Here is a 26,808-nt window from a genome sequence, read left to right as displayed (position 1 = left end):
TACTGGAAATTCTTCTTCCTTTATTAAAAATTCAGATTATTTCAAGAATAAAGTTTCAAGAATATTTTTACAGCTCTTTTAATTAGCTCAGATGTAGTTTCACTCTTCCCAAACATTTCCCTCTTACAACAGAATTATTACATAATGGTTGTCCTCCTGATATTATAAAAGTATTTGACTTCTTCAGAATTGCAGGTTATTTTTCTCATCAAAATAAACTTTATAAACAGACAGAAAGAATTGCTATGGGGTCTTCTATTTCTCCAACTCTAGCCATATGGAACATTTTGAACAACACATTCTCAATATGTCAGCCTGGTTTGGCTGAGTGGTTAGCATATCCACTCTCCAGTCAAAAGGCTGTAGGTTCAAATCCTGCCGTGGTGGGCAGTAGATGGCATTGGTGCACTGAGTGGTGGAGACAGAGTTGTAGAGTAGGTACCCTCCCTCAATGAGTCTGTGGACTCCCTGGAGGTGTCATGTAATAATAATTATTTTTTTCTTCTAAGCCTCCTGATATTTGGTACAGATATGTAGATGATGTATTTACTGTCCAGAACTTTTCTTTGTCAGAGCTGCATGAATTTCTAGAGCCAATTAATGCAGTACACTCGAGAATTAAATTTCCTCTTGAAGTTCAAAAAAAAAAAAAAAAAACAAGTATCTCTCATTTTTGGATGTGCTCCTCTTTTCTGCATGCAGAGAACTGTAGACAACCTAATGGCAGTCTACAGTTCTCTGCATGCAGAAAAACAACTCATAAAGTACATTAATGCTGCATCATATCATCACTCTTATCAGAAACATGGCATCATTAAAATTTTGTTCATCATGCACATATATTATGTTCTGCTTGTTCACTTTTAAATAAAGAAAGGTCCTTTATCAGAGCTATATTCATCTCCAATGGATACAACACCAAACGCATCAACAAAATAATTAAAAATTATGGCCTTTGTCCAAATCCTCCTCTAGAAGAAGTTTCTAGAATTTCCATTCCACGTTTAGGGAATGTAAGAAAGAATTGCATACTTTTCATCAAATCAACCTTCGTGTTTTTTCCATCCAGTTCAAAATTAAATTCCTTCCTAAACTCTGAAAAATAAATACCTCCACATTCTCATCCTGGAGTTTATAGAATTCCATGTTCATGTTGCCTTTGTTATTATGGACAGATGGATTGTTCAGCTGATTCACCTGGAAGAACATCAAGACTATATTTGACTTCATAAGTCTCGTAAACCTGGTTTGGCCAGTCATGCTTTATCCACTAGGCATAGGATTCAAAGAGGATATAAAGAAATTTGCAAAGTTCATATCCCTAGACCGAATCTTAACAAGAATGACTGTCTTTTTCTTAATTCATTTTCACTGGAAAGCCTGTACAGCAGTTATTTACATTTTAGATGGGATTTGAACTCAGATCATTCCAAATGAAGGACAAATGTCATGATGCCCTCATAAATGTATTACAAAGCTCTGGATGTGATTCTTTAGCAGCTCCTTCAAGTGAGTGACTTTGTCACTATAGCAAAAATGGACTAGTAATACCAAATATCATTGCGTACTTAAAATAAGTGATTTCTAAAAAATGTATAATAAATTTGTGGTCTGCCACTGACAAGCTTACAAGGATAAAACTAAAACTCTTAACTTTTTTTTTAAGCAGACATCAGCTAAACAGATAATTTTATGCTTCTATAAATACTACTTTCATTATTTTTGTTAGAAAAAAAAGCAATATAAATGTCAACTTTCAAAATAACAAAGATGAAGACAGAATGACTATCTGCAATTTATGAATGGTTTTTCACTGTGTTCAGTTACCATTTATTAAAAATTTGTATAATCAATTCTCATAATAATTCAATTTAATCTGTCATTTCATCTAACATCTCTGTTACTCTATTGCTAATATGTTGGTATCTATCCAATTTTGCTTGCTTCCTCCAATGATGCATCCATACTCTGTATATTTTTCCATTGTTATTACGACCTCCACCACAAAATGCATGATCATAATGAAAAACATCTTTAAGACCATCATACATCTGCAAATGGGATACTTCTTTTCTAAAGGAATTTTTCAATAGTGCTTCTTCCAAGGGTATTCTAGTTTCCCGAGCCTTCCAAGGACTACATTGGATGTCAAGAATTGTTTTAATTGCTTCTTCCACCTGTAAAAAAAAAAAAAAAAAAATCCTGTAACATCCCTTAAAGTATTTGCATTCTGCTGATTTTATTTATATCAAGCAAACTGTTTATTTTATGCATACAGATTTCTGGTAAATAGTTGAACTTATAGGATAAATAACTCAAAAGTGCTTTTGATTTCCTTGAGAGTGTATGTTTTAATTATTACTATCACAAACTATTGTTGTCTGGTATGTGTTAGCAGAAAAGCATAATACTGGCAAGACTTAACAGGCCCTCACATGGGCTGTTATATCAGTACACTAATGCAAGAAGTATCAGTTCATTGTCCCAAAAATTATTGGGCTTATGTGAAACTTGGCTAATTGAAGATAACGCGCGTGCGTGCGCACACACACACACACACACACACACACACACACACACACACACACACACACACACACACACACACACACACACACACACACACACAGTGTGTGTTTGTATTAAAAGAAATCTTATATGACTATATAGCTGAATGATAAAATAGAAAATAACTAATTTATTTTTAAAGGCATTACTAATTTCATCTTTTAGAAGACTTTATCTGGTGCATTACACAGATGTGAAAAAATCAGAGATACATAAAAAACATTATTTGAGTACATCTCCCATAGTTTTAAGTTATCAATGGATTGCTCACATTTAAATAAATTCTTGGACTAGCTGTGTTGTTGTTGTTCTTCTGCAAGAAGACATGGTCTTGCGACTGCCAAAGCCAAATAGCAGAGGAGTAATAATCATAAAGGCTGTAGCTGAGGTTGACATTAAGGTGAACAGGGTTTAGTGCAATTTCTTAATTCAAAGATTTTTCTTTCAAGTTCATCATGGTATTTATCTATGATTTCAGATCTATCCCAGTTTATTGGTATACCCACTGTACACTCCCTTGAGGGTACATAGCAGGAATTTGATGATGATGATGATGATTCATGCATGCAAAAAAGATGAAACTCAGAAAACAAAAACAGCAGTTCATGACAAATGACAACGTTCAATTGGATTGGTTGACACAATAACCAATCACAGCCACTCATTTCTGGGTGCTATTGTCTTAGTGCACACACACACTCTGCCTAGCATTCTATTTAAATGTTTAAAACCACTGGAACATTAAGAATTTGACCTCCTAAGTCATCTATGTCTGTTCAAAGGCCTCAAAAGCTGTCCATATTTGTGACAGCATACCTGGCCTATTAACGCGAATGTGATGCAATGTTTACACGTAAAAAAGTGTCCTCTTCATGAAGCATTACTATATTGTGTTTAATTTTAAAAACTGCACGAAGCCAGGAAACAACTAGAGAAGTGTTTAATAATAAATAATAATAACAAAGAATAAATGCAAAAACTAACAGGAAACCACAAGGAATAACTAACTGCGCTTCACTTCTTGGTAATATGCAACTTACTAAGTAGAACTAAGCTATGTGTGTGCTTCTGAGAGCCTGCATGGCTTTAATTCCCATATAAATTTCAGTTAGTCTAAATGTGCCAGCATGATTGTGTGTATCTGCTGAATAATCTTTGTCACTCATAGCCTTCAAAAGGCAAGTAAATGCCTCGTCATGGATTCCACATAGGGAAACACATTACTCTCTCTCTTCATATATGACTAGCCAACGTGTGCTTTGACAACAATGCTCGCCTTATCTCATTTATAATTTCATTGTGAATGTCTTGATATTTGTAACATGACTATTTATTTCAAATAATAACTGCTTAAAAATTATTTCTTCATGAATTTGCTGGGTGTGCAGCACATACCTACCATATCTGAAATATACATCCCTGTATCCTTCATGACCAGACTTTTTCTGGTCATGAAATAGTAATCTACTTAGCTTCAACACTGCAGTTTTCACTAAAATTCAGATCATCTATAGCAAGAAGCACCCACCTTCAAATTTATATCATATATCCACATACCGAAGGTCTCTCTTCTTACGCAACCTAGTTACACACAATTCATAATCACAGTCTTTACCTTAGCTTTTTATAAGCATTTATCGTGGCCATACACTCACAATTTCTCTCTCTCTCACACACATTTCTCCATTTCAGTGTCACTAGCAACACTTCCAATTCTCATGCTACCTCATTAACACCAGAATAGTTATCAGATTTTTTTTTATATATAAAGAAAAAATACAATACTAATATTTATTAATATATAGATTATAAAGAAACCAAATTTTTATTCCAAAACATAAATAGTAACTTTAAAGATAAGGAAAACGTAAACATACATAACTCAAACTATTTTTTTTTTATTTATTTAGTGTCTTAACATCAATAATTTCAGTTCAAGGCGCTGCATCATCAGTTTTTTCTTTTCCTCTTTTTAAGAAGCTAATTTAGTGCTAGCTTTTAAGATAATTATATAAGCTACTGGTACTTTCATGAACTGCTTTCTTTTTTTTTTTTTTTGAGCACTGTTTGCACACCTACATCTTCTGCTTCAGTACACTTAAGATAATACCAAGGTGATTTTTATCCATTACTACAACATGTGTGCATGTGTTTTCCCAGGACCTAATGGTTGTGGTGCAGCAATGGTCTTTACCAAGAAATTATTATAGAACAAGGTAGTTTCCTGTTGCATTTCTTATACAACAGTATCCCATGTCTGTCGGTATATGTGTGTTCACAGGGCTGGTCTGCTTGTTTTGAGTGATGAAAAATCCAAGTTTCCTGGGAAAAAAGTCCTCCATCTCTGTATGAGACCAGCTAACTCACCTTTTGATTGGTGATTTGATTGAAAAGCTCCTGATAAAGGCTCCTTGCATGATAGAGAGGATTTGAACCCAGATCTTTCCAGTCAAATCACAATAAATCTAATTCTTACCTTTGATTTTCACTATTTGAAACGATATGTAAACAACTTTACATTAATTACTACTCTCTCATTGATCAATCAGAACACAAAATCCCCTGATTAAAATTGTCATTAATAGGCAGTGTCCAAATAATACTTGGACACTTATCACTGCATGATGGGCGTGGACAAGTGCTTCCATCGAAACCAAACATGTGTAGAGGGAGAGGATCTGTTTGTTTCAAGATATATTAGAAATCAATAATTATGGGAAATTCTATTGGTTGGTGGTATATTTAAACTAACCAATAATAAGTGCCTGTATATTTGAGTAGCTTAGTACCGGAATAAAAATGACCTATGTAGTGAAAAACGTCTGCTCCCAAAGACATCATGCTGCACAGCTGTAAGCAAAACAATTTTTACCATAGCTGTTAAATGTTTTTTCACTTGGTTATTCTATAAATTAAAGATGCCAAGAAGCTATATTTGCACATGAAATTAAATTAAATTTCCTTTGCTTACACTTGGATAAAGGATGAAATCAATAATATAATTTCTTGGCATCTTTAATTTATTTATTTTACTATAGCATTAAATACAGCATGTAAAACGAATGCATGGTATTTAGTGACAACTGGCATTTATGACCCTGTATTGTGAAAAACATCCTTTCCTCATAGTCACCATACTCCACAGGTGCAATTTTTTTTGTGCCAGTTCAAGACTCCAACAAGCAAAGGAGAAAGCTGACAATACCATCTAGCAACCGAAGCCTTTCAGAAACATCCATACGACAGTGAGATTCAAACTTATTGGCTACTGCACAGAGAGTAGAGATGCTATTTACTTGGCCAATGGACAAGTATTGGCTAAGTATTATAAGTAATTAAACAAAAGTTCCTTATTAATAAAAATTGTTAAATTTTAATTCTGACTAATTTTATTCATTATTAAGGGAGAGGAGATTATTCAGAGGTATTTGAGGAAATCAATAACCTTGATGTCAATACGGCAATAGCATTTGATGACACATCACCATGCATCTCAAGAGAATGTTCCAGGGAACTGGAGGTAGAATTGGCATTCCTGTTTAATAAGATTTTTGCAACAGCACAGATTCCAAGGGAGTGGAAGGAGGATAAAAATGTTCCACTGCATAAAGGTGGTGATAAGGCTGTAGCTTCAAATTATAGGCTGGTATGTATATCATGAATTGTGGTGAAGGTCTTAGAGAGATTGGTGAGAAGTAGGATACAGAAATGGGTTGATAACAGCAATATTCTCTATGGTTATCAGCATGGGTTTGTTAAGAGGAGATCATGTTTCACTAACTTACTTAGGTACTATAACAAAGTGACAAATACCTTGGACAGGAGAGATGCATATACAGTGGTGTACTTAGATTTTGCAAAGGCTTTTGATAGACTGCTACACAATAAGCTCTTAAATAAATTGAAACAGATGGGAATGGATAACAGACTTCTGAGCTGGATCAGTGACCGGCTGTTGGATAGGAATCAGAAAGTTATATATGGGGATGCAGTAGTCCGAAAGAGAAAGGTCACTAGCGGCAGTGCTTTTTTTCTGGAAAAAAAGATGCCGGTACTCACCATGAAGATGTTATTATAGCAACTTCCACACTTTTAACATATCCTCCGATACACCCTCGTCCTCTCGCTTTGTTGGCACACTTTGTGCATTGCACTCTCCTTATAATCGTAAATCTTTTTTCTTAATGACATTAACTGTTGTTTGCGAGATTCTCCAAAATGACTGATTTTACCTTTTGCCCACTCCGCTGAAATTTTCGTTCCCATGCGTTTATCGACGACAAGACTTCCGACATCATGACACACTTTACAGCCTAACATTTTATTCTTGACATACAGCCACTCGTTTCTCTCGCAGAAATCATTTTTCTGCAAAAGTATCCAACATTCAGGCCAATCATTATCAGAATCTGCTTCCTTTTGATCACATGGATCTTCAGTCTTGGTTTCGTGATCCTCTTCACCAAGTATATTTTCGGTGCTAGTTTTCTGTTTTACAGGATCACAAGTAGATTCAACAATTTCTGCTTCTTCAGCCTTCCTTTTCTTATTCATTGGCATAAAGTAACTATTTGTTTTACTCATTTTGAACAACAATTGCACTGATTTAGCTTAGATTAATTCAAAACTCACGTGAACACCTGCCTGTTGCAGAGTGAATATGGAAATGATAAACTGATGTCGGAAGAAATCAGAAGTGAACACACCATCCTGTTTCCGGTTGCGTACCAACCTATGAAACAGGAAAGCAGGGTACCAACTTACGAGTAATCAACACTGAAAATTCAATTCGTGAACACAGTACCATCTACCGGAATATTTATAATACATTTTGCTGTCAATAAATCGCAAATTTTTAAAAACTTAAGAAAAAAGGTGATGGTATGTGTACCATTGCGTACCGCCAAAAAAAAAGCACTGACTAGTGGTGTGCCGCAATGGTCAGTTTTGGGGCAATTGTTCAATTTTTATGTTAATGATATGGGGTTGGGTTTAACTGGTGACATGCAGCTGCTTGCAGATGATGCAAAAATGGGGAGAGCAATGCAGAGTCAAGCAGATGTTATGGTCTTACAAGAGGACTTGAATAGATTGCATGAATGGGCAGGTAAGTGGAACTATCAGTTCAATGTTGCAAAGTGTAAGGTTTTGAGATTTGGTAAGCAACAATGGGATGCAAAGTATATGCTTGGTGGGGAAACTTTAATGGAAGCAGAGGAGATGAGAAATCTAGGAGTGATGGCAGACAAAGAACACATTGCACAAGTTGTGAAGACATCACATCAGATAATGGCAATGATGCAGAGGACCCTGCCATGCAGAAATAGAAAGGTTATGATTCCATTGTATAAGGCCTTGATCAGGCTTCATATGGATTATTGTATGCAGATTTGGTTGCCAGGTTTTCATGGTGAAGAGGATATGTTGGAAAGGGTGCAGAGAAGATTCACAAAGGTAGTCAGTGGTCTTTGGAATGTGGAGTACAAGGACAGATTGAGAGAATGTAAGTTGCAGAACCTCGTGAATGGGAGGAAGAGGAGGGGGGAGGATATGATTGAGACACATAAGCTAGTCAGGGGTTGACATGGAAGAGATTTTTCACAGAATGGGGTAGGGGAGTAGAACAAGAAGCCATTGCTAGAAATTGTATAAGGAGGATGTGAACAGAGAAGTAGGTTCTTTGCATGGAGAGTGGTAGGCAAGTGAAATGCACTGCCTGAGTATGTTGTAGGTGTAGACACATTGAATCAGTTTTAAGGCATGGTTGGATGAGCATTGTGTGCAATAGTGTGTACCTCCCACAATGAGTCTCTGACTCCACGGAGGTCAAATGTTAATAATAATAATAATTACCAGATGAAAAATTTTGAAAACTTCTGAACTATTAAAAGCAACAAACTCTTATTATTTATCAATTAATCTTATGGACAAAATTAACAGATTAATTATAACATACCGTATCCAGTTCTTTTAACAATTCTGTTTCCTTTTGGTTCTCTTCTGCTGCTATTTTTTTAATTTCATTTTTAAGTTGCTGAGAGGAATACATCTTTAAATGAGGTGATTTTTCTCCTTTCTCAAGCATGACTATATGATTCTGGAGATATTTCTCTTTCTGGAAATATTTCTCCTTTAGCTGCTGTTCATTCCTTTTGCCACATAAATAAACATACCCTATAAAATATATATTATACACCAATTTATATATATATATATATATATTGTATGTGTATTATGCACACCCATACATACATACATACATATATATATATATATATATATATATGGATGTGCATAATACACCATGAAAATGAGATACAAAAATTATTTGCAAGAAATTTTATTGCTCATGGCAGCTGACCAAAAATTTTGTCTCAGAGACCTTTAATCCTTTAAATCAATGGTGACTAGTCTATAACAGATTATTATTATTATTATTCAGGCCTCCATGGAGTCAAAAGACTCATCGTGGGAGGTCTTTCCTAAGAACATAAAGTCTGTCAAGACTCGTTGAGGGGAGATTCCTCCTAAGAAACACAAAGTCTCTCATACCACTCCTTAAACTCATTGACCGTTCTCGCTCTCACCACTCCATCAGGCAATGCATTCCACGGTTCAACCACCCTCCACGCAAAGAAACCACTCCTCACCCTCTTGCTCACAGTTTCCTTTCATAACTTCCAGGGATGGCCTCTTGTCATCACTCCTTCCCGCTGTTCAACCAAGCGAAAGAACTCCTCAGTGTCAACCCTGTAACCACCTCTTAACAGTTTAAAAGTCTCAATCATATCACCTCTCCTTCTTCTATCCACCAAACTCTGCAGTCCACATTCTCTCAGCCGATCCTCATAACTATCCTTGTACAGTCCTGAAACCATCTTTGACATCTGGCTTTGTATCCTTTCCACAGTTAATTTATTCCCTTCAAATCCTGGGGACCAAATCTGAGAACAATAGTCCAAGTGTGGTCTGATCTGCAGATCGGTGTTCTTCTCATAATTGCAGCAATCCTCTGTGTTACCTTCACCACCTTTGCAATATGTCCCCTAAACTACAGGTTTCTATCAATCATCAACCTGAGATCTCTTGACTCCCCTACTTCCTCCAGTATAACTCCTCCCATAGAGTATGTCACTCTATGGGAGGAGTTATACTGGAGTTATCACCATCCCATCGATGTTTCCCAAACCTCAAGACCTTACATTTTGCTGCATTAAACTGAGACCCCCATTCATTTGCCCATCTATCTAGCTTATTCAATTCCTCTTGCAGGGCTACCACATCTCCACTGTTACTAATAATCCTCCCCAGCTTCGCATCATCCGCAAACAACTGAATATTCCCTTGCAATCCAAATGGCAATGTCATTGATATAAAGGTTAAACAATATAAGTCCTAGTACTGAGCCCTGTGGGACCCCACTTGTAACCCTCTGCCTCCTTGAAACTGCTCCACCATACACAACTCACTGATACCTATCAGACAGCCAATCCTGAATCCAGTTGACCAATCTGACATCCAGACCCATGTGCTGCAACTTAAATATCAGCTTATCATGTGGCACCCTGTCAAATGCCTTTGCTAAGTCTAAGAAAATTGCAGTATATGCCTTTCCCTCATCTAATGTTCTTGTAAAAAAACTTTATTATAAAAGGTTAGCATATTGCTAAAACAAGAGCACCCTTTCACAAATCCATGTTGACTCTCACAGATAACATTACCCTCATCTGCCCAATGCTGTATACGGTCCCTCACTACTTTCTCCAAGATCTTAACAACTACTGATGACACACAGACTGGCCTATAATTAGACATTTCCAGTCTGTTACCACCCTTATGCAATGGCATTATCTTACCTCCCTTCCATTCCCTGGGCACCTTTGCTGAAGCCAGACTTTCACTGAAAAGCCAGGTTAAAGGCACTGTCAGTTCCCTGGCACATTCTCTCAAAACTCATGGTGAAATACCATCCAGTCCCAAAGCTTTACTGACATCCAGAGTACTCAGTATCTGAAACACACTCTCCTCCTGTACCTCTAAACCTTGAACCAGCCCTATCCCTCTAGCATTAAAACTGACTCCTCTAGGATGAAATATTCCAATAAAATGTTCATTGAACAATTCCACTATGACCTCTGCATCAGTCAGTCTATTCCCATTTTTATCCCACAATATCATTCTTCCATAGTCATTTCTCCTCCTACTGGCCACAGTTAAAAAATTCCCTAGGATTTTCTTTGGATCTTAGGGCCAACCTCCTCTCATATTCCAGTTTCGCCTTCCTTGCCATACTAGTCACTCTTCTGGCCTGTGTCTTATATTCTTCATGCATCTTCTCTTCACCTGTCTCCTTATATCTCTTCCATAGCTTCTTTTTGCCATGCAATTCCTGTTTAATATTGTTTGTCATCCACTTTACTCCAAATTGTGTCCTCTTTTTCACTTGTGGTATACAACTTACCATTGCGCTAACAAATATTCTTTCACAATTTCCCACTCATTAATGATATCCCGGCCTTCCAATTCCTCCCTCCATAAAACTTCCCGAAGTTGATGTCTAAGACTATTATAATCACCTGCATTATAATTCCACATAAGTTCCTATCTCTTTGATACTTCTGCATGTCTATTCATTTTCCAAGTCAAAACCATATGGTCACTCTCTCCAACTGGTGGGAGAGATGTCATCTCAGTTATTATCAACTCTTCTGATGCTATAACCAAATCCAAAACTCTTGAACTTCTTGTTCCCTCTGTTACATGTTGCCTCAGATATTTGTCCCTCAAGAATTCTAGAAATTCCATTCCCCTATTGCTACATGCATCTTCCTCTCTCCAATTTATACTACTGTAGTTAAAATCTCCCATAACAATCATTCTTCTTGCACTTGCCAAACTTAGCTGTCTAAACATCTCCTGGTCCCCATCCTCTGTGCTCCTGGGCCTGTAGCAACACCCCACTAAATATCTTGTCTTGCCTACCTCTACCTCACACCATATGCTCTCAAAATCATTTGTCTCACTTCCTTCCAAAGCCTCCACTCTTAGAGGACATAGGTCATCACTTATCATAAGCAGTACCCCACCACCACGCTTTCCCCTCCTATCCTGATGAAAAATGCAATACCCAGTGACTTCTAATCCTGTTATTACATCCCCTTCTGTCAACCACGGCTCAATGATCCCAATAATTTTTGGCCAGGCTGATGCTATCTGCACCACCAATTCCTCTCCCTTATTCTGGATACTCCTGGCATTAGTATAAAGCATATAAATGCCATTGTTTCTATACAAAGCATTATCCCCACCCTAGACTCCACTGGACTCAGTGTTACCTGACAACATCTCCCTTCTCCCAAGTATCCATTTCCACAAGAGGCCACGCCTGCTATCATTCTCCCTGGGACACACTGACTCATTTAGAACAGCAATCTCTCCAGATGCCTACGTCCTTCCTCATTCAAATGTAAGCGGTCTCTCACATACAATTCCTCTCTTTCCTCAAATGCACTCCAAGCATCCACATATACCAGTCCTCTCTTGTCACACATTCTCGCTATTATGCCATTCAATATCACTGCTCTTCTGCTCAGCTCATCATTATTATACCTAGGCAACATGCACACTATTTTTCTTCTCTCTGTCTTCTTCCGTACAGCCCAAGCAAAAATCTCATATCTCTCACTGCCCGACTTGCATTACCACTCAAGTCATTTGTTCCTACCATCACAATAATCTCATCCACCCTTTCACCTCTCTTAATTGCCATAGCCACCCTTTCTATTGTTCCTCCTGGCAAACACTCCTCACACATCCTATCTTGAACACCACTGATCATTGAGTCCCCATACATTATACCTCTTACCATTCTCTCCTCTTCTTTCATTCCCATAGGTCTCTCTCATTCCCTCTCCTCTGCTGCTATTCTCTCTTCTAGCATTCCCATACCTCTCTCTCCTACTGTTTCCATCCTCTCGTCTTCTAGCATTCCCATACCTCTCTCTCTCATTCCATCTCTCCTACTGTTTCCATTCTCTCCGCTTCTAGCACTTCCATATCTCTCTCTCATTCCATATCTCCTACTGTTTCCATTCTCTCTGCTTCTAGCACTTCCATATCTCTCTCTCATTCCATCTCTCCTACTGTTTCCATCCTCTTGTCTGCTAGCATTCCCATACCTCTCTCTCTGTCTCTCATTCCCTCTATTCTACTGTTTCCATTCTCTCCTCTTCTAGCACCCACATACCCCTCACTCATTCCCTCTCTTCTGTTTCCTTTCTCTCCTCTTCTAACACTCCCAAATTTCTCTCTCTCCCCCCCCACTCTGATTCGGCTTGAATTTATCTCTTCCATTCTCCTAATCTTATCTTTCATACTTCTGCTCTCATTCACAAGACATTCCACCTCCTCTTTCAGCTGATCTATCTCCCTCTGCAGGTCAGTCACTCTTAATCTAAATTCACTCTCCCAAACAAAACCATCTCCTAAACTTTCAGAGTCACTCATGCCTTCCACACTATCAACAATTATTTTCTCATTCATAGATATATATTTTTTCATTCTCTCCTATCACACTACTTGTCTTCCTACATTCATTCCCCATTCCTGGAGCAACAAGGTCAGATATTGATAATTCGAATGCACTTATTTCCTCCCACTGCCTGCATTTTGCGCACATACACTCTCCACTCTCTTTCACAAGCCACATAATTAATTCCCGAGATGCATACATGCCGCAAGTACTGCATGCCACAAAGTCCCTTATGATATTGCTTATAATAGAGTTCTTAAATGGCAGAGGGCTTGGTGATACGCCACTTGCGACTGCAGCTGAATCCGCCATCATTCCTTACTGCTAAGTAGCGTAATCGTTAATTATTCAATTAATAAATTCTGTTAAATAAATAAGAAAAAAGTACAGACAATTACAAGCAAAACAAAACATTTAAGTACATTAAATAAAATGAAATATAACTAAATACAGTAATGAAAACTTAGCTTCATTTTGTCTTCCACCGTTATGCATTCGATTCTGACGGTAACCAAAATATATTATGACATACCAAGTTACACTTACAGCAGCAGGGCATAAAGTTTGTGATTTTTTTTTTTCGCTCGATTTAATATAACAATATATTTAATATAACGGTTAATTTTTCAATGAAAATTGATTTTTATTGTTATTTTGGATATGGGTCTGGCTCCCACTGATGAGACCCCAATAAAGGTTGAAACTGAGAGTTGTTTTTGCTCTCGTAAGGTTTCTTCCAGAATTTTGCTCCAGGTGATGGGGAGGGGGGGGTGTTTAGATTTTGGGAGGTTTATCTTGAGAGAGTAATTTGAGTCTCCAGGGAAGGTGTTTTCTGGCATGACCCATGTGGGGCCTTGTTGGTGGATGCTTTTCCCTGGAATATGAGCAGTTGTGAGCCTGTCACTGAACCAATGCTGAGTTGGAAAATCTTTCGGTCACTTGTAGCAAATAGTCCAAGGGATTAGTAATAGTTAATTTCCTCCACTTTACTGATAATATAGATTCTTTTTCGCAAATTTTCAAATGTTTGTTTACATTTAAAATATTTTGTCAAATATTTATATTTTTAAATAACATTTAGTGAAATAAATATGACATTTTGCTTTCTTTCTTTGCAAAATACCTTTATATGGAATGTCACATTTCAATTTCAGGAACGATTTTTTTTTTTTTTTTTATGAACAACAAATGATTATAAACTGCATTACTCGGTTTCTGATATTGTATCTTTTTTAGTATCAAAAATGTATACCTAATGGTATTTTATCAGAGACTTTTCGCCTTCTTTTGCTGAAAATTGCAACAGAGGTTTTTTTTTTTATTTGTAGGATGCACATTACTTATCCAGTGATTAACATCCAGTGCTTAACCACTGTAGGGAATGAAATGATTAAAAAATGAAATGATTGTATGGAATGATTAAAAATTTATGCTCATTTTTAGGATTTTTTACTGCAATCCCCCCCCCCCTTCCTGTCCTGGAACTGAGTTGCATAACTACTTTAAATTTCTATAGCTTTAAAAGCTTTCAGACGGTATTCAAAATCTCTTATTTCAGTTTACCGTTTTGACAAAAGAAATAAAGCAATAATTGTATATCGAAGCTTCTAATTCTGTACTCTTTCTTTGAATCTGAAATCAGCGGTCTGCTGAAATTATTCTAAGATTTAGAAATACTATGCTGTATTTTCAACGTAAAACTGTATACCACACAAAGAAATTTCAATTGTGTTATTTCTGTTTCTTTTTTTTTTTTTTTTTTAAAAATCAAAATATTACTACTTCTATTTCTATTGATTGCTATTTCTGAAATACGTCTTAGAAATGCTGGACAATAATCCTCTTACCTAGAGGAAAAGCTAAAAGTCTTAGATTACTCTTTTGAGAAACACAAGACAGAAAGTTTCCTAGAAGTTGCACTAAATTGCCTCAAGCAAGAATGTCTTGTTTCATTTTCTGTTGTTCAGATATCCTAAAACAGTAAAACTGACATTTCTTTTACAGGCTGATGAAGTATTTATGCGAAAATGATTTCTTTATTTATAGTGATCAGTTTCACTTTTATTATTGAAAAATTCTAAATTATTTGATAATTATCTTGAAAAAAATTACTAATTCCACCCCCCACACACACCATTAGGAACCGGATCAAAAGAACATGCCCAGAAGGCAGCACACTAAAGTACCTCGTGCAATAACTGAATATTTTACAGGCAGAAATTCCTTGTTCTGTTTTTCCATCTTTCTGATTGATTAGCAGACATTTGAAGCATATTCTGATATTGCATCTGAACTACATTTTAAATATTAATTTCCCCTATTAGCCAACGTCACATAACTTCCTGATTTATAACAATAGGGAAATAATATGTATATTTTCTTATTTATAATTTGCAAATTTATAATAATCAAAACTTAGTTTCTGTGTCGAAAAAATTAAACGTTATGTGGAACAATTATTATGGAAAAATCATGAATGAAATAAAAACTGTACCTATGTTTCATAACAGGGGGTGATGCTATCAAAGTCGAAATAAAGTTCATTTGTATTGTGAAAGGAATCACATTTGATGCATTTGATATACATATTTTGAATGATAAAAATAAGCAAATGTATCACTTACTTTAAAAATTGAAGAATAAAATATCTGAATTATGTAGTAAATATCTATAACTGTTAATTCATTTTGTAATGACCAATTATACAGGGAAACCAAGAAAGTGAAAGCACAAAGAACAGTAGATTACTATATAATATAAAGAAAAAATTTAGTGATATGATTAAAGAATTTCATGTTATTCTCTATAAAGCAAAGTTGCTCCTGCGTGTCCTAAAGGAAATCTGTGAAGTATTATTCGATTTCGATGGTTTTGTACAAAAATAAAAATAATATAATCTGGAACGTCGGCAGCAGGTTTTCTTTTCTTTTTTTAAAAGAATATTTCAAATAATTATCGGGAATTAATTTCTTCGAGAACAAAGAATAATGTTTTGTCTAGAAAGCGATTAGAAAAAAATTAGTGCAAAAAAATCAAAAATTAAATTGGTTCTCCAAGGTAAGGCAATATTTAAGTGAAGAAATTATGCAAGACCTTTATTTTGTCCAGAAATTAAAATTGTATTGTACAATAAAAAGAGAAAACAAAAATATAAGTAATTTCTCTATTTTTAGTCTATCCTATATAACTAAAATCCAGTTAACCAGCATGGAACAAGAAAGTTCGTTTCTTGTTATAGGCAACTGAGAGGTAGCTACGAACATGAGATAATCCGATTAACTGTTCTCTTCAGCGTGAGGGTTTATCACACCTTCTAATGGACAGGACGGTCAAATTGCACTTCTTATCCTGGTTCTTTAAACAGGTGGACTGAATCATATCCAGATTTAGTTGGACGTCTATAGACCTCCTGGCCATTTGGAAGGTTAAAGCTCTAATTTTCAAGGTTTTGATTATACTTAATTTTGATGAGGAAGATGGAATGAGCTTGCTTGTAAGCACCTGCCAGTGTGGTTTTTTTTCCCTATAGACTTCTAATGATAATCCTCCAGTGATGTTTTTGTTGACAAAGATGTCTAGGAATAGTAATTTTCCATTATTTTCTACTTCTATGTGAATTTTATTTTCAGATGTTGATTATTCAGAAAATGTAGAAAATCTTCCAGGTCTTTCTAGGTGTGTTTCCAGATGATAAAATGTCATCCACATATCTCCACCATACATATCATTTTAAGGTTGATTGTTCTATAGCTGATTCTTCAAATTTTTCCACATATAAGTTGCCAAATGGAGGCAACAAAGTTGAGCCCACTGCAAAACTATATATCTGATAGTAAAATTTTTAACCTTCCAAGTGAAGAATGAAGATTTTAGGCAATGTTGGAAGAGAGTGTAATGTCTAGGGGAAATAGGTTTTCAAATATATTTACTGATTCTTCAACAGGGATATTGGTAAATAACGAAACTACATCTAAACTGGCTAATATATCTGATGGGGAAATTTGAATTTTTAAAAGTTTATCTACAAAATGCTTTGAGTTTTTTAAATATGAGTCTGTATATCCTATGTCAGGCTTGAGAAGGTAAGATAAGTGTTTAGAGAGAAGATATGTTGGAGAGCTTCTGCCATCAACTATTGGGTATAAAAATCAGGTATAATCAACACCTTGAAAAATAGAGCTTTAAATATACAAAAAAATTATTACATCAAATGAAAACAAGAACTTCAACTCCTATTTCATCAGTTCTTCCAAAATGGATACTCAAAAAGGTACTAAAGAAAGTTTTATTTTCTGATGAACCATCCTGTGAAAACACAGAAATTAATTACAAAGGCTTGATACCAACATATCTGTTCCATATGTTGGCAATGCATCAAGAAAAATAACCAAAATATTAAAGGCAGTCAACATCAGCAAGTCCATCAAACCAGGTTTGATGGACTTGCTGAAGAAGCTTTCTATGCTCTCCTAAAAACAAAGTTCATTCTTCCCATCCAGCAGCCGATACCACTGCACTGAATCCAGTAAACTCCTCAGTTGGTAATAATTTCTTGGTTATACTATACATTAAAGATACCATGAAATTATATACTTGGTTTAATTTTTTATCAACGTGTAGGCAAACAAGTTTGTGCCTGTTTCAGGACTGGGGCAACTCATATATAGAAGCTTATAACTTCACATTACTTGCCTTAGTATCCCATAAAAAACTCACCATGAAGCACAAAACTTTTTCAGAATGGAACATTCATAAACTTAGCCACTTCCCGTGTGAGTACCATATTATCACCGTCACCAACCAGGAGGCAGAGAATAGTTACATCGTTAATTGAAACACCCTCCAATACTATAATCAGATCTAACACTCTTTGACCATGAGCTACTTCTGTCACATGCTTCTTGAGGAAGTTTGTCTCTCAACAGCTCAATAAATTTAATTTCATTCTTCTCATGTGATTTCACAGTATCCAATCAATGTTCAGATAATTAAAGTCTCCAATTATGATTACTCTTTTCACACCCATTGTATTTATTTGGTGATGCATTTCTTCATTGCTAGCAAATGATCCACCACGTCTGTAACAATACTCCACTGTATATTTAATCTTGTAAGACTTCACCTCACACCATATAACTTCAAATTGACTGCTACATGAAAATTTGTTACTAGTATTGCAGTCACAGGTCTCAACTTTAAGTGGATTCAAGTCATCTGATATCATTAGCAGTCTGTCCCCTCCTCTCCTATCCTAAATATCCTTGCTAAAAATACTGTACTCCTTTGCTCAATACCAGTTAGTATCTCTGATTCTGATAGCCAGGACTCACTAATGTCTATAATCTGAGTTCACAATATATTGATCAAGGCAACAAACTCTACTCCTTTGTTTCTGACACAAGTAGCATTTGTGTGCAGACAAAATAAGCTTCCTGCATGTTCTTTTGCATACTGTTGTCTGTAGTCTGCATGGCACAGTTGAATAACTTGCAGATCTCTGTGTTTTTCTCTAGTGTCTTATATATGCAGACATCTTTGCACGTTAGATGGGTTCAAATCGGACAAACACAAAATCATTTCCATTATTTTCATTTTCAATAAATACTTATCGAATCCCTTCTGAATACAATCAAGCATTCTGAGAGAGGTTTGGGTGCACTGCCCCCAAATATGCAAATATGAGAACAGTGTTCTTAAGAGTGGGAGATCTGAGATTTATAGCAGATTTATAGGTCAGGAGTTGAGTAGAAGAGAAGTACTGTTTATAATGATAAAGATTACCAAGGTTTTTGGAGGCTGAAGAAGCTAGTATGTGATGTGTTTGTGCTAGGATAGACTACATGTGAATGTCAACTTAAGAAAACAAAAGTGATCTTGGTAATGGAGAAGAATATTGTCAAAAAGTGAAGGAGAGTAAAGCATGATCTTTCACCCAAGAGATGAGACAGAATTGCATTTTGGTGGTATTAAAACTCACCATGTTATTTTCATTCTACTTGATTATAGCAAGACTGGTGCTTAAGGAGCTGGTTAAAGAAGATCTTGAAGCCTAAATCACCTAAACACTATAAGGTTTTGTAAATGAAGAACAGGAATCAAGAATAACATCATCTGCAAATCTATATATAGGACTGGATGGCTATTAGGGAATTTGGATCATATGAAATCATGATCAATTTAAGAAGCCAAAGATCAGAATGATTTTCAGAATCAAAACAAAATCTTAAACCATAAAAGATGGGGGGAGAAGGCAGATTCAAATTAGACACTCTCTGGCAAGGAATGTCAGATTGCACAAAAGTGAAGATACCACCCCTGTGGAGGCAGGGATCAAAGAGTATAGTTTGCACAGTTAAGATGAACTGTGGTTATTGTGACAGCAATTTAGGATTTGATCAAAAACAGATCAGGTATGGATGTTTGTAGGCAATGATGCACACTATTTAAGTTGCCATTTATAGTATGAATGGTGAAGCGGTGCAGAAGAGGTAATAAATTTTTTGTGTGAAATTTTTGAGGGAAGTTTGTTTTAACTGCAGTGACACTATATTTTGGTTTACTGCTGTGTTAGTATTTGACAAGTGAAGAGAAAAATAGCAAGGAAACATACTGTGGGAGAAGACACACTTTTAGACATGTTGCCATATACAGAGAGCATCCAGCCTTCATGCCATAATGTGGCTATGAGTGTCCCTAGTAGTATGCAAGAGGTAGTCTCACATACTGCTACATGGTCTCTCTCTCTCTCTAGGAACAATCTGGAAGTGTAGATGGCAGCAAAATTATATACACTGCCATCCAAAACCTAAAGATGAACACTATTTCTGAAGATTACAACTGCAATTCAGACAAATCAGCTTGTGACAATTTGTATAACTGACAATTTCAAGCAGAAAGTGGGTACAGATTAAAATTTTCAAATTGTGCACAAAGGGGTCCCATGGTAGCACTCAACAGGATAAAAGGCAAAAGGCTGCACTAAGTGAATTGTGTTTGAAGGAAGTTCTTTTTCATGAAGCAATAAAGTTGCAAACTTGGCTGTCTTACGAGGTCTCAACGACATCATCTAGATGATTTCATATGGGGAAAAATTATTGGAAAGCTTGAAGAAGGCCACAGAATTACTGATATTGCCAGAGAGGTTGGAATCTCACATAGCATTGTATCCAGGCTCTGGGCAGAATTTCAAACCAATAGAATGGGTTCCAGATGTTTGCTAAGATGTCATCCTCCCTCTACTACAGATCATGAAGACATTTTGGTTCTAACAAAAAAAAAAATTAATCGACACCCCACAACAGATCGGCTTGCAAGTTGGCTCATTTAAGCACAGGTATGCAGACATCTCGAAAAACTGTGGCAACGTCTGCAACAAGTAGGCCTAAATACCAAAAGGGCTCTAGTTTGTGTCCCTTTATCAACAGCTCATTGTAGAGCATGTTTTCAGTGATGTTGTATCCATAAAAATTTTAGTCATTTTAGTGTTTCCTCTAATTCTAGGCGACACTTGATCTGGTGTGAAAGTGGTACTGCTTTACCACTGCAAGAATGTTCTTGAAAGAGATAGATACAGCAGTGCAGGGATCATGGTGTGAGGAGGAATTATGCTTAATGGATACATCGAGCTAGAAGTGCTGGAAAAAGGGGACTATGACTGGTGAACGATATTGCAACAAGTTCTTCAGCATCACGTTCGATTATTCCATGGTGAAGAATTCATTATTATGGATGACAATACCAAACCACATCATACACGAGCAATGGTAATACTTCTGGAAACCAAACATATTAATTGAAGCGAGTGGCTAGCAGGCTCCCCTGATCTCAATCCCATAGAACACGTTTGAGATGCATTAGACAGACTTATGCTGCTCAAAATTCCACTCTAGAAAACAAAAATAAAGGCCTTATCCTTGCTCTGAAGGAGTGGGCCATTTTGCATCAAGAATTCCTGAATCACTTGGTACCAAGCAGAGTATGAAGTTGTGAGAGCTGCACCACAGTTTGGGGTGACATATTCCATATTTCAATGTCTCCCGCATAGTTTTCTGTAAACACTGTACATTAAGTCCTTAACTACGCTCTTAGGAAATTTGTAACTTTTGCCAAAAACATATTGTAATTTAATTTGTACAAAATTTATAGCAATTTTGTGTGTAATATAATTTATTAGTATACTAGCAATAAATTTATGTCTACATTTGGATATATTATTGCAATTTTTTTCATATGAAGGTAAAAATGTAGTTTGTCCTTAATCTTATGGACACCAGTGTATTATATTATATATGGTAACAAGCTTATTATGTAAGATTGCTATTTTGAGGAATGTATCCATCCCCACTCATGTCAATTTAGATAAAAAATATATTAACATCCCCTCCTTCTTCTGCCTAATTTATCAGTAGGGACCTTTGGTATTTGGAATTGCTACAAAAATTTGCCAAGAAATTCCAATTTTGTTTCAATTGGTCCATGTGCAGAGGCTCAATGTACTGAAATTATATACTGTAAATGATCCTCTTCTGGCTGGATAGAATTTAATAAAACATTATGCTGCAGAAGAAAGATGTCCTGGTGGTTCAATTTAGTTTCAAAGAGATATTTTTTATTGGGAAACCTTTGTAAAAGGATTCAAACTGATAATAATTGTACTATGGCTGGATGGGATTTAATGGTATTTAGTATTCTAACAAAATTTATTGAATCATTTAAATTTTAATCAAACTATTTGTCGTGGAAAAATTTGACAAAATAAAATTATGTTCAAAATACATAAATCAAAAATAGATCAGGGTTTAATAAAACTTTTGACAAGTTCAGATTTCTTTTCAGAAATAGTGCAACTCAAAATGATTTTGTCACACAGATATGATAGTTCCTAGAAAACCATCCAGTGAATGATTCACATGGCCTTTCATTGTGTTAATGTTTTTCTAGGCATTTGAGGATCAATACCAAACACTTGCTTATTAGAGGACTGAAGTAGCTTGAAAAGTTTCATGTTCGGTCTCTAGAGCAGGATTCCCAGACTATGTAAAAATAAGAAATATATATCAAATATATAAAAGCAATAAAAATAAAAAAGCCTTAGTCCCCTTTTGATATGTTTACTTCTTTACCATGAGTGCCTCTTTAATTTCCTGAGCCAATCATGGGGTTCTGATTTTTCTATTCTTGCAGACTACGTCATGATTTGTCTCCCTAGCTAACAGTGTTTTCTTCAGCGTTTGCCACTGGCTTCATGAGGTTTGATTCTTGTCTTCACTCTTTCATTTTTCTTGAGTAATATTTGCATCTTTGTTCTGAAAGCTGCTTGATTTTGATTCTTCTTTAAACTTTCTACCACATTTTTCTTTTCAGTATGATAATCAATTTCATTCGTTTTACAAATTAAATGGCGATCACTTCCTATTTCAAATTCTCTGTCTGCTTGTATGTTATGAAGATATCACTATCAACAATTAACACAGAGATTTTTTTATATCTTCTTTCCATGTGAATTTGTGAACATGTTTATGTTGGAACATGGTATTAATAATGATTAGTCCATGTCCTAAACAGAAATGCAGTAGGGACTTACCATTATTATTAACTTTGTCCTCTTCTTCAAATTTTTCCAAAAATAAAAAATAAAAAACAATCAATGGGTCTAGAATTCATTTCCTATTCTGTTTAGATCTCCAACAAGGACTAGCTTTTCCTCTGTGTCAGCTGTCTTCTCTAAGCACTTGAAAAAACTTTTCTATTTCTTCCCTAACAGAACCTTCTGTTGCATCATAGACAGAATAAGTCTTATTGTCTAATTTCCCCATTTTGATGTTGACCCACATCATTACTGTACTTAATACTGCATACAATTTAAGAACACTGTCCTCATGTTTAGTATTAGATACTATAGCTACTGGTTCTTTTTTTAATCATTAATATATTACTATTGCCTGTCTGCATGGTTAGCCTAGTGGTTTTGCACTTCGCAACCATATGCCTGGGGAAGGAGTGTCTTAGGTTTGATTCTCATTGGCAACAAGAGGAGCTTAAGGATCTTCCTCAGCTATAGCCAAGTTAGCCGGTCTTGGGTGTAGACAGCAGGGTTTTTCTCCCCAGTTTAGCTGAGTTTTCATCCTGCAAAACAGGCAAACCTATGAATACACATGGATACAGTCAGGAATACCTAAGACGATCCCTCCGGCCATAGGTCTGAATTGTCAGCTATGCTGGTCCCAAGCCTGAATAAAAATAGGGAGAATTGAGGTGGTGCCATACCTCCGTGTAATAGGGGCTCACAGCCATTGAATCACCATATGAAATAAATAAAAACTATTGCCTGAATGTTACATCTCATATTTGTTATCTTGAAGGAACTCGCCTGTTTTTTTTTTTTTCTTTCAGTAAAACCAATTATGCTGACATGGTAATTCACCAGTTCTGCTCATTCTATTCCCCCCCCCCCCTCCCTTGATGTCTTATTATATTGAAGGTGCTAATTTTGAATTTGGATGTGTTGGTGATTTAAAGTTTGTTCCAACAGTTGAACTTTTCAGTGTCTTGGCTCCCTGATGAAACAGCAGGTAGCCTTGTTTAACTGGGCGATACCCCAGCCAGCATGAAGTTCCTTTATGTTGTGCCATCATTTAGTTTGGGTTTAGCCAACCAAATTGTATTCTTATTAGCTTAAACCAAAACATTTCATTGAAATTGATTGACTGACAACTAACACTTTCATAATTTGCATGTTACAATTATCATCATTACAAGGAAGATATATATATCTACTCTTTATATATAAAAAGATAAGACGAAATTTGAAACGTTTTTATGTCACGTTTTTTGTCTCCGGCTTACCAGACTGAAACTCGGGGAGTTGGGCACCTAGTATATATATATATATATATATATATATACTTAGATTTTACAAAGGCTTTTGATAGACTGCAACACTACGAGTTGGTAACTAAACTGAAGCAGATGGGATTGGATGATAGGCTAGTGAGTTGGATAGGTGAGTGGCTATCAGATAGTATCAACAAGGTGTGTATGGGAAGCACTATGTGAAAGAGGATAGTCACTAATTATGTGCCAAAGAGGTCTGTTATTTAATTTGTATATTAATGATATTAGGATAGGTTTAACTGATGATATATAACTGTTTGTAGATTATGCAAAACTGGGGAGTGATCAGCAATCAAGCAAAAATACTAACAAGTGTAAGGGTCTGAAATTTGATAGAGAACAATGGGATGCAAAGTATACACTTGGCAGGGAAATTCTGGAGGAAGTAGAGAGATAAGAGACAAGAGTGGTGGTGGATAAGGATCTGAGGTCACATTACACAAGGTGAAGATATCACATCAGATTATGGCAATGATGCAGAGGACCTTACCTTGTAGAAACAAAGAGGTTCTGGTTCCACTATATAAGGCCTTGATCTGGCCTCATGAATTATTGTGCACTGATTTGGTCCTCGGGTTTTCATGATGATGATGAGGATTTATTAGAAAGGATCCTCTGGTCTTTGGGATGTGAGGACAGATTGAGGGAATGCAGTTTGCAAAGTCTTGTGAATAGGAGGAAAGAAGAAATATGATTGAGACATTTAAATTGGTAAAGGGGTTTTTACCAAATTAATATGGAAGAAATGTTTCATACATTGGGAGTAAGGGGTAGAACAAGGGGATATACCTGGAAGCTGTATATAATGAGTGGTTAGCAAGTTGAATGTGTTGCCTGACAATGTGATGAATGCAGATACATTGAATGAGTTTAAAGCACAGCTTGATGGGCTTTGTGTGTAACAGTACTTCCCATGATGAGTCTTAACTATATGGAAGTCTGATGTTAATCATCATCATCATCAATCCTTATCCGTCCAATGATCTCCTTCATAATTTTCCACATTTCTCTGTCTCTGGCCCAGAAGCTCTCATTGTTTCCCACTGAATGGGAAATGACTGGTGTTAATAGTAATAATAAATTAGAATATTTCCCCACATTTGGTGTGCCACAAAAATTTCTTTTAAAAGTACTGAATTCTTTTTGTGGAAAATGATCAACTAATAACCAGAGATAATATTACTGCTCATTTTCATATCACTACTCTTTTTGTGTACATTCATGGTCTGTTTCTGCTTTATTGTAGTTATTTTTCAACAAAAGTGAAATATGAAATGACATCCATAATCCTATACTTCAACATGATGGACTTGTGAAAAGAATAACTGAAGGCAAAATAGAGGGGAAAAGAAGAAGAGGCAGACCAAGGAAAAGCTTTCTTGACCAAGTCAAAGACAGCACGAGTTTGAGGAATTACCAGGAGGTTAAGAAGAAAGCCAATGACAGAGCAGAATGGAGGAAATTGCTGCTGAGCTACCAGTCCCAAGACTGATGCAACTGATGATGATCCATAATCCCTTAATTTTCCTCAAAACATTAAAAAACAACAACACAAGTATTTATAATCCCCATAATGTCTAATCATGAACAAGCATAAAATGGAGTATTAAGCATGAATATCTAAAAATGCCACTCTAACACATATACCTAACATTTTTTTTTGTGTGTGTGTACATAAAATTCTCACATAAAAATTTCATGCAAAATGCCACTCTTAAACTTTTAAATATTTTTTAATAATTATTGAATAATGTATGTTAAAAAAAATTATATCTCAAGGAAGCACGGCCAATGAAACGGTGTAATCCTGTTTCGAAAGGCTGGAATAAATTATTTTAAATATTGGTTACATGTTCATGTCACTGCCACGAGGATCTTTCAAATAGAGCTTTTGGTACTTTTGATGGATTCGGGATCTCGTTTTAAGGTTTGGGAAAACACGTACCCACGCCATCGAAAACATCCTACGTGCGTTTGCGAAATGTCAATGCAACTCGCATAACTCTCAATCTTAAACCTAACTGTTCACAATCTAACGGACTCTACACCGACGGTAGGTAGCAAGAGGCGCCCATCTTACGTAGTTTACGACATGCATTTTACAATACTTTCAGCGAAGATCACTAGCTACCGACAATTCGTGGGTTTCCGGAGACAGTGTAGATGCCACATAATGGTGTTATCAATAGTACTTGAATGTAAACTTTATTTTTACTTTTCTGGGGTCCAAAGATCCGAATCCATAAACATTTATATTCATTAATGGATGAATAAATTTTCCTACCAATTACTACTGGACCTAGAAGGTGAAAAACCAAATTCCAACCAGAGTACCATCTTCTGCCATCACCATCCCCAATACTTGAAGGAGGAATGTTTAGATTGTTCCACCTCACTTCAACTGCCATTATATATTTGAATCAAATGAGAAGCAATTAGTCTATTATCCGAAAGTAGCGCCTTTTTTTTTTTTTCTTTCGTAACTTAAAATTACTGTATTATTCATTCGAACTCCACGAAGCTTCTCCAAAAACAGTCAAGGCCAACAAAATCATAAGCTCGCATGACCGTAACACGACTGTCAAATTATCCCTCTATCGTTATTTTAGCTGAAAGAAACCAATTTTCAGTGTCAAACTACAACCGAATTAAACATATTCCAAAATGTCATTCGAGAGGATATCGGGTATCGGATATACCCCCATAAATTTGCAAATGTCAATTGCTCATTAACTTTTACATAAAATTTAATTTAGATCTTATCGAAAAATATAATATATAATTATTTATAAATAACTTGCACATTTTAATATAAA

At 35.9% G+C, this 26,808-nt stretch overlaps 1 protein-coding gene across 1 annotated transcript; it reads right to left on the bottom strand.

The window, feature by feature from the left end:
* Positions 1–1,045: 1,045 nt before the first annotated feature.
* LOC150097469 (uncharacterized) lies at positions 1,046–26,504 on the bottom strand. Its single transcript, XM_090407514.1, has 3 exons — positions 26,277–26,504; positions 8,525–8,742; positions 1,046–2,177 (listed from the first exon to the last, which is right to left on the bottom strand). Exons 1-3 carry the CDS (start codon positions 26,398–26,400, stop codon positions 1,872–1,874), a joined length of 648 nt encoding a protein of 215 aa, XP_090263640.1. The 5' UTR covers positions 26,401–26,504; the 3' UTR covers positions 1,046–1,871.
* Positions 26,505–26,808: the final 304 nt, after the last annotated feature.

Source organism: Typopeltis vanoorti, chromosome 17 (genome assembly GCF_054136105.1).
Source record: "Typopeltis vanoorti isolate ZY-2024b chromosome 17, IOZ_Tvanoo_1.0, whole genome shotgun sequence".
Classification (NCBI taxonomy): domain Eukaryota; kingdom Metazoa; phylum Arthropoda; class Arachnida; order Uropygi; family Thelyphonidae; genus Typopeltis; species Typopeltis vanoorti.
Note: the sequence above shows the minus strand (reverse complement) of the source record. Positions and strands in the feature narration are given on the sequence as shown.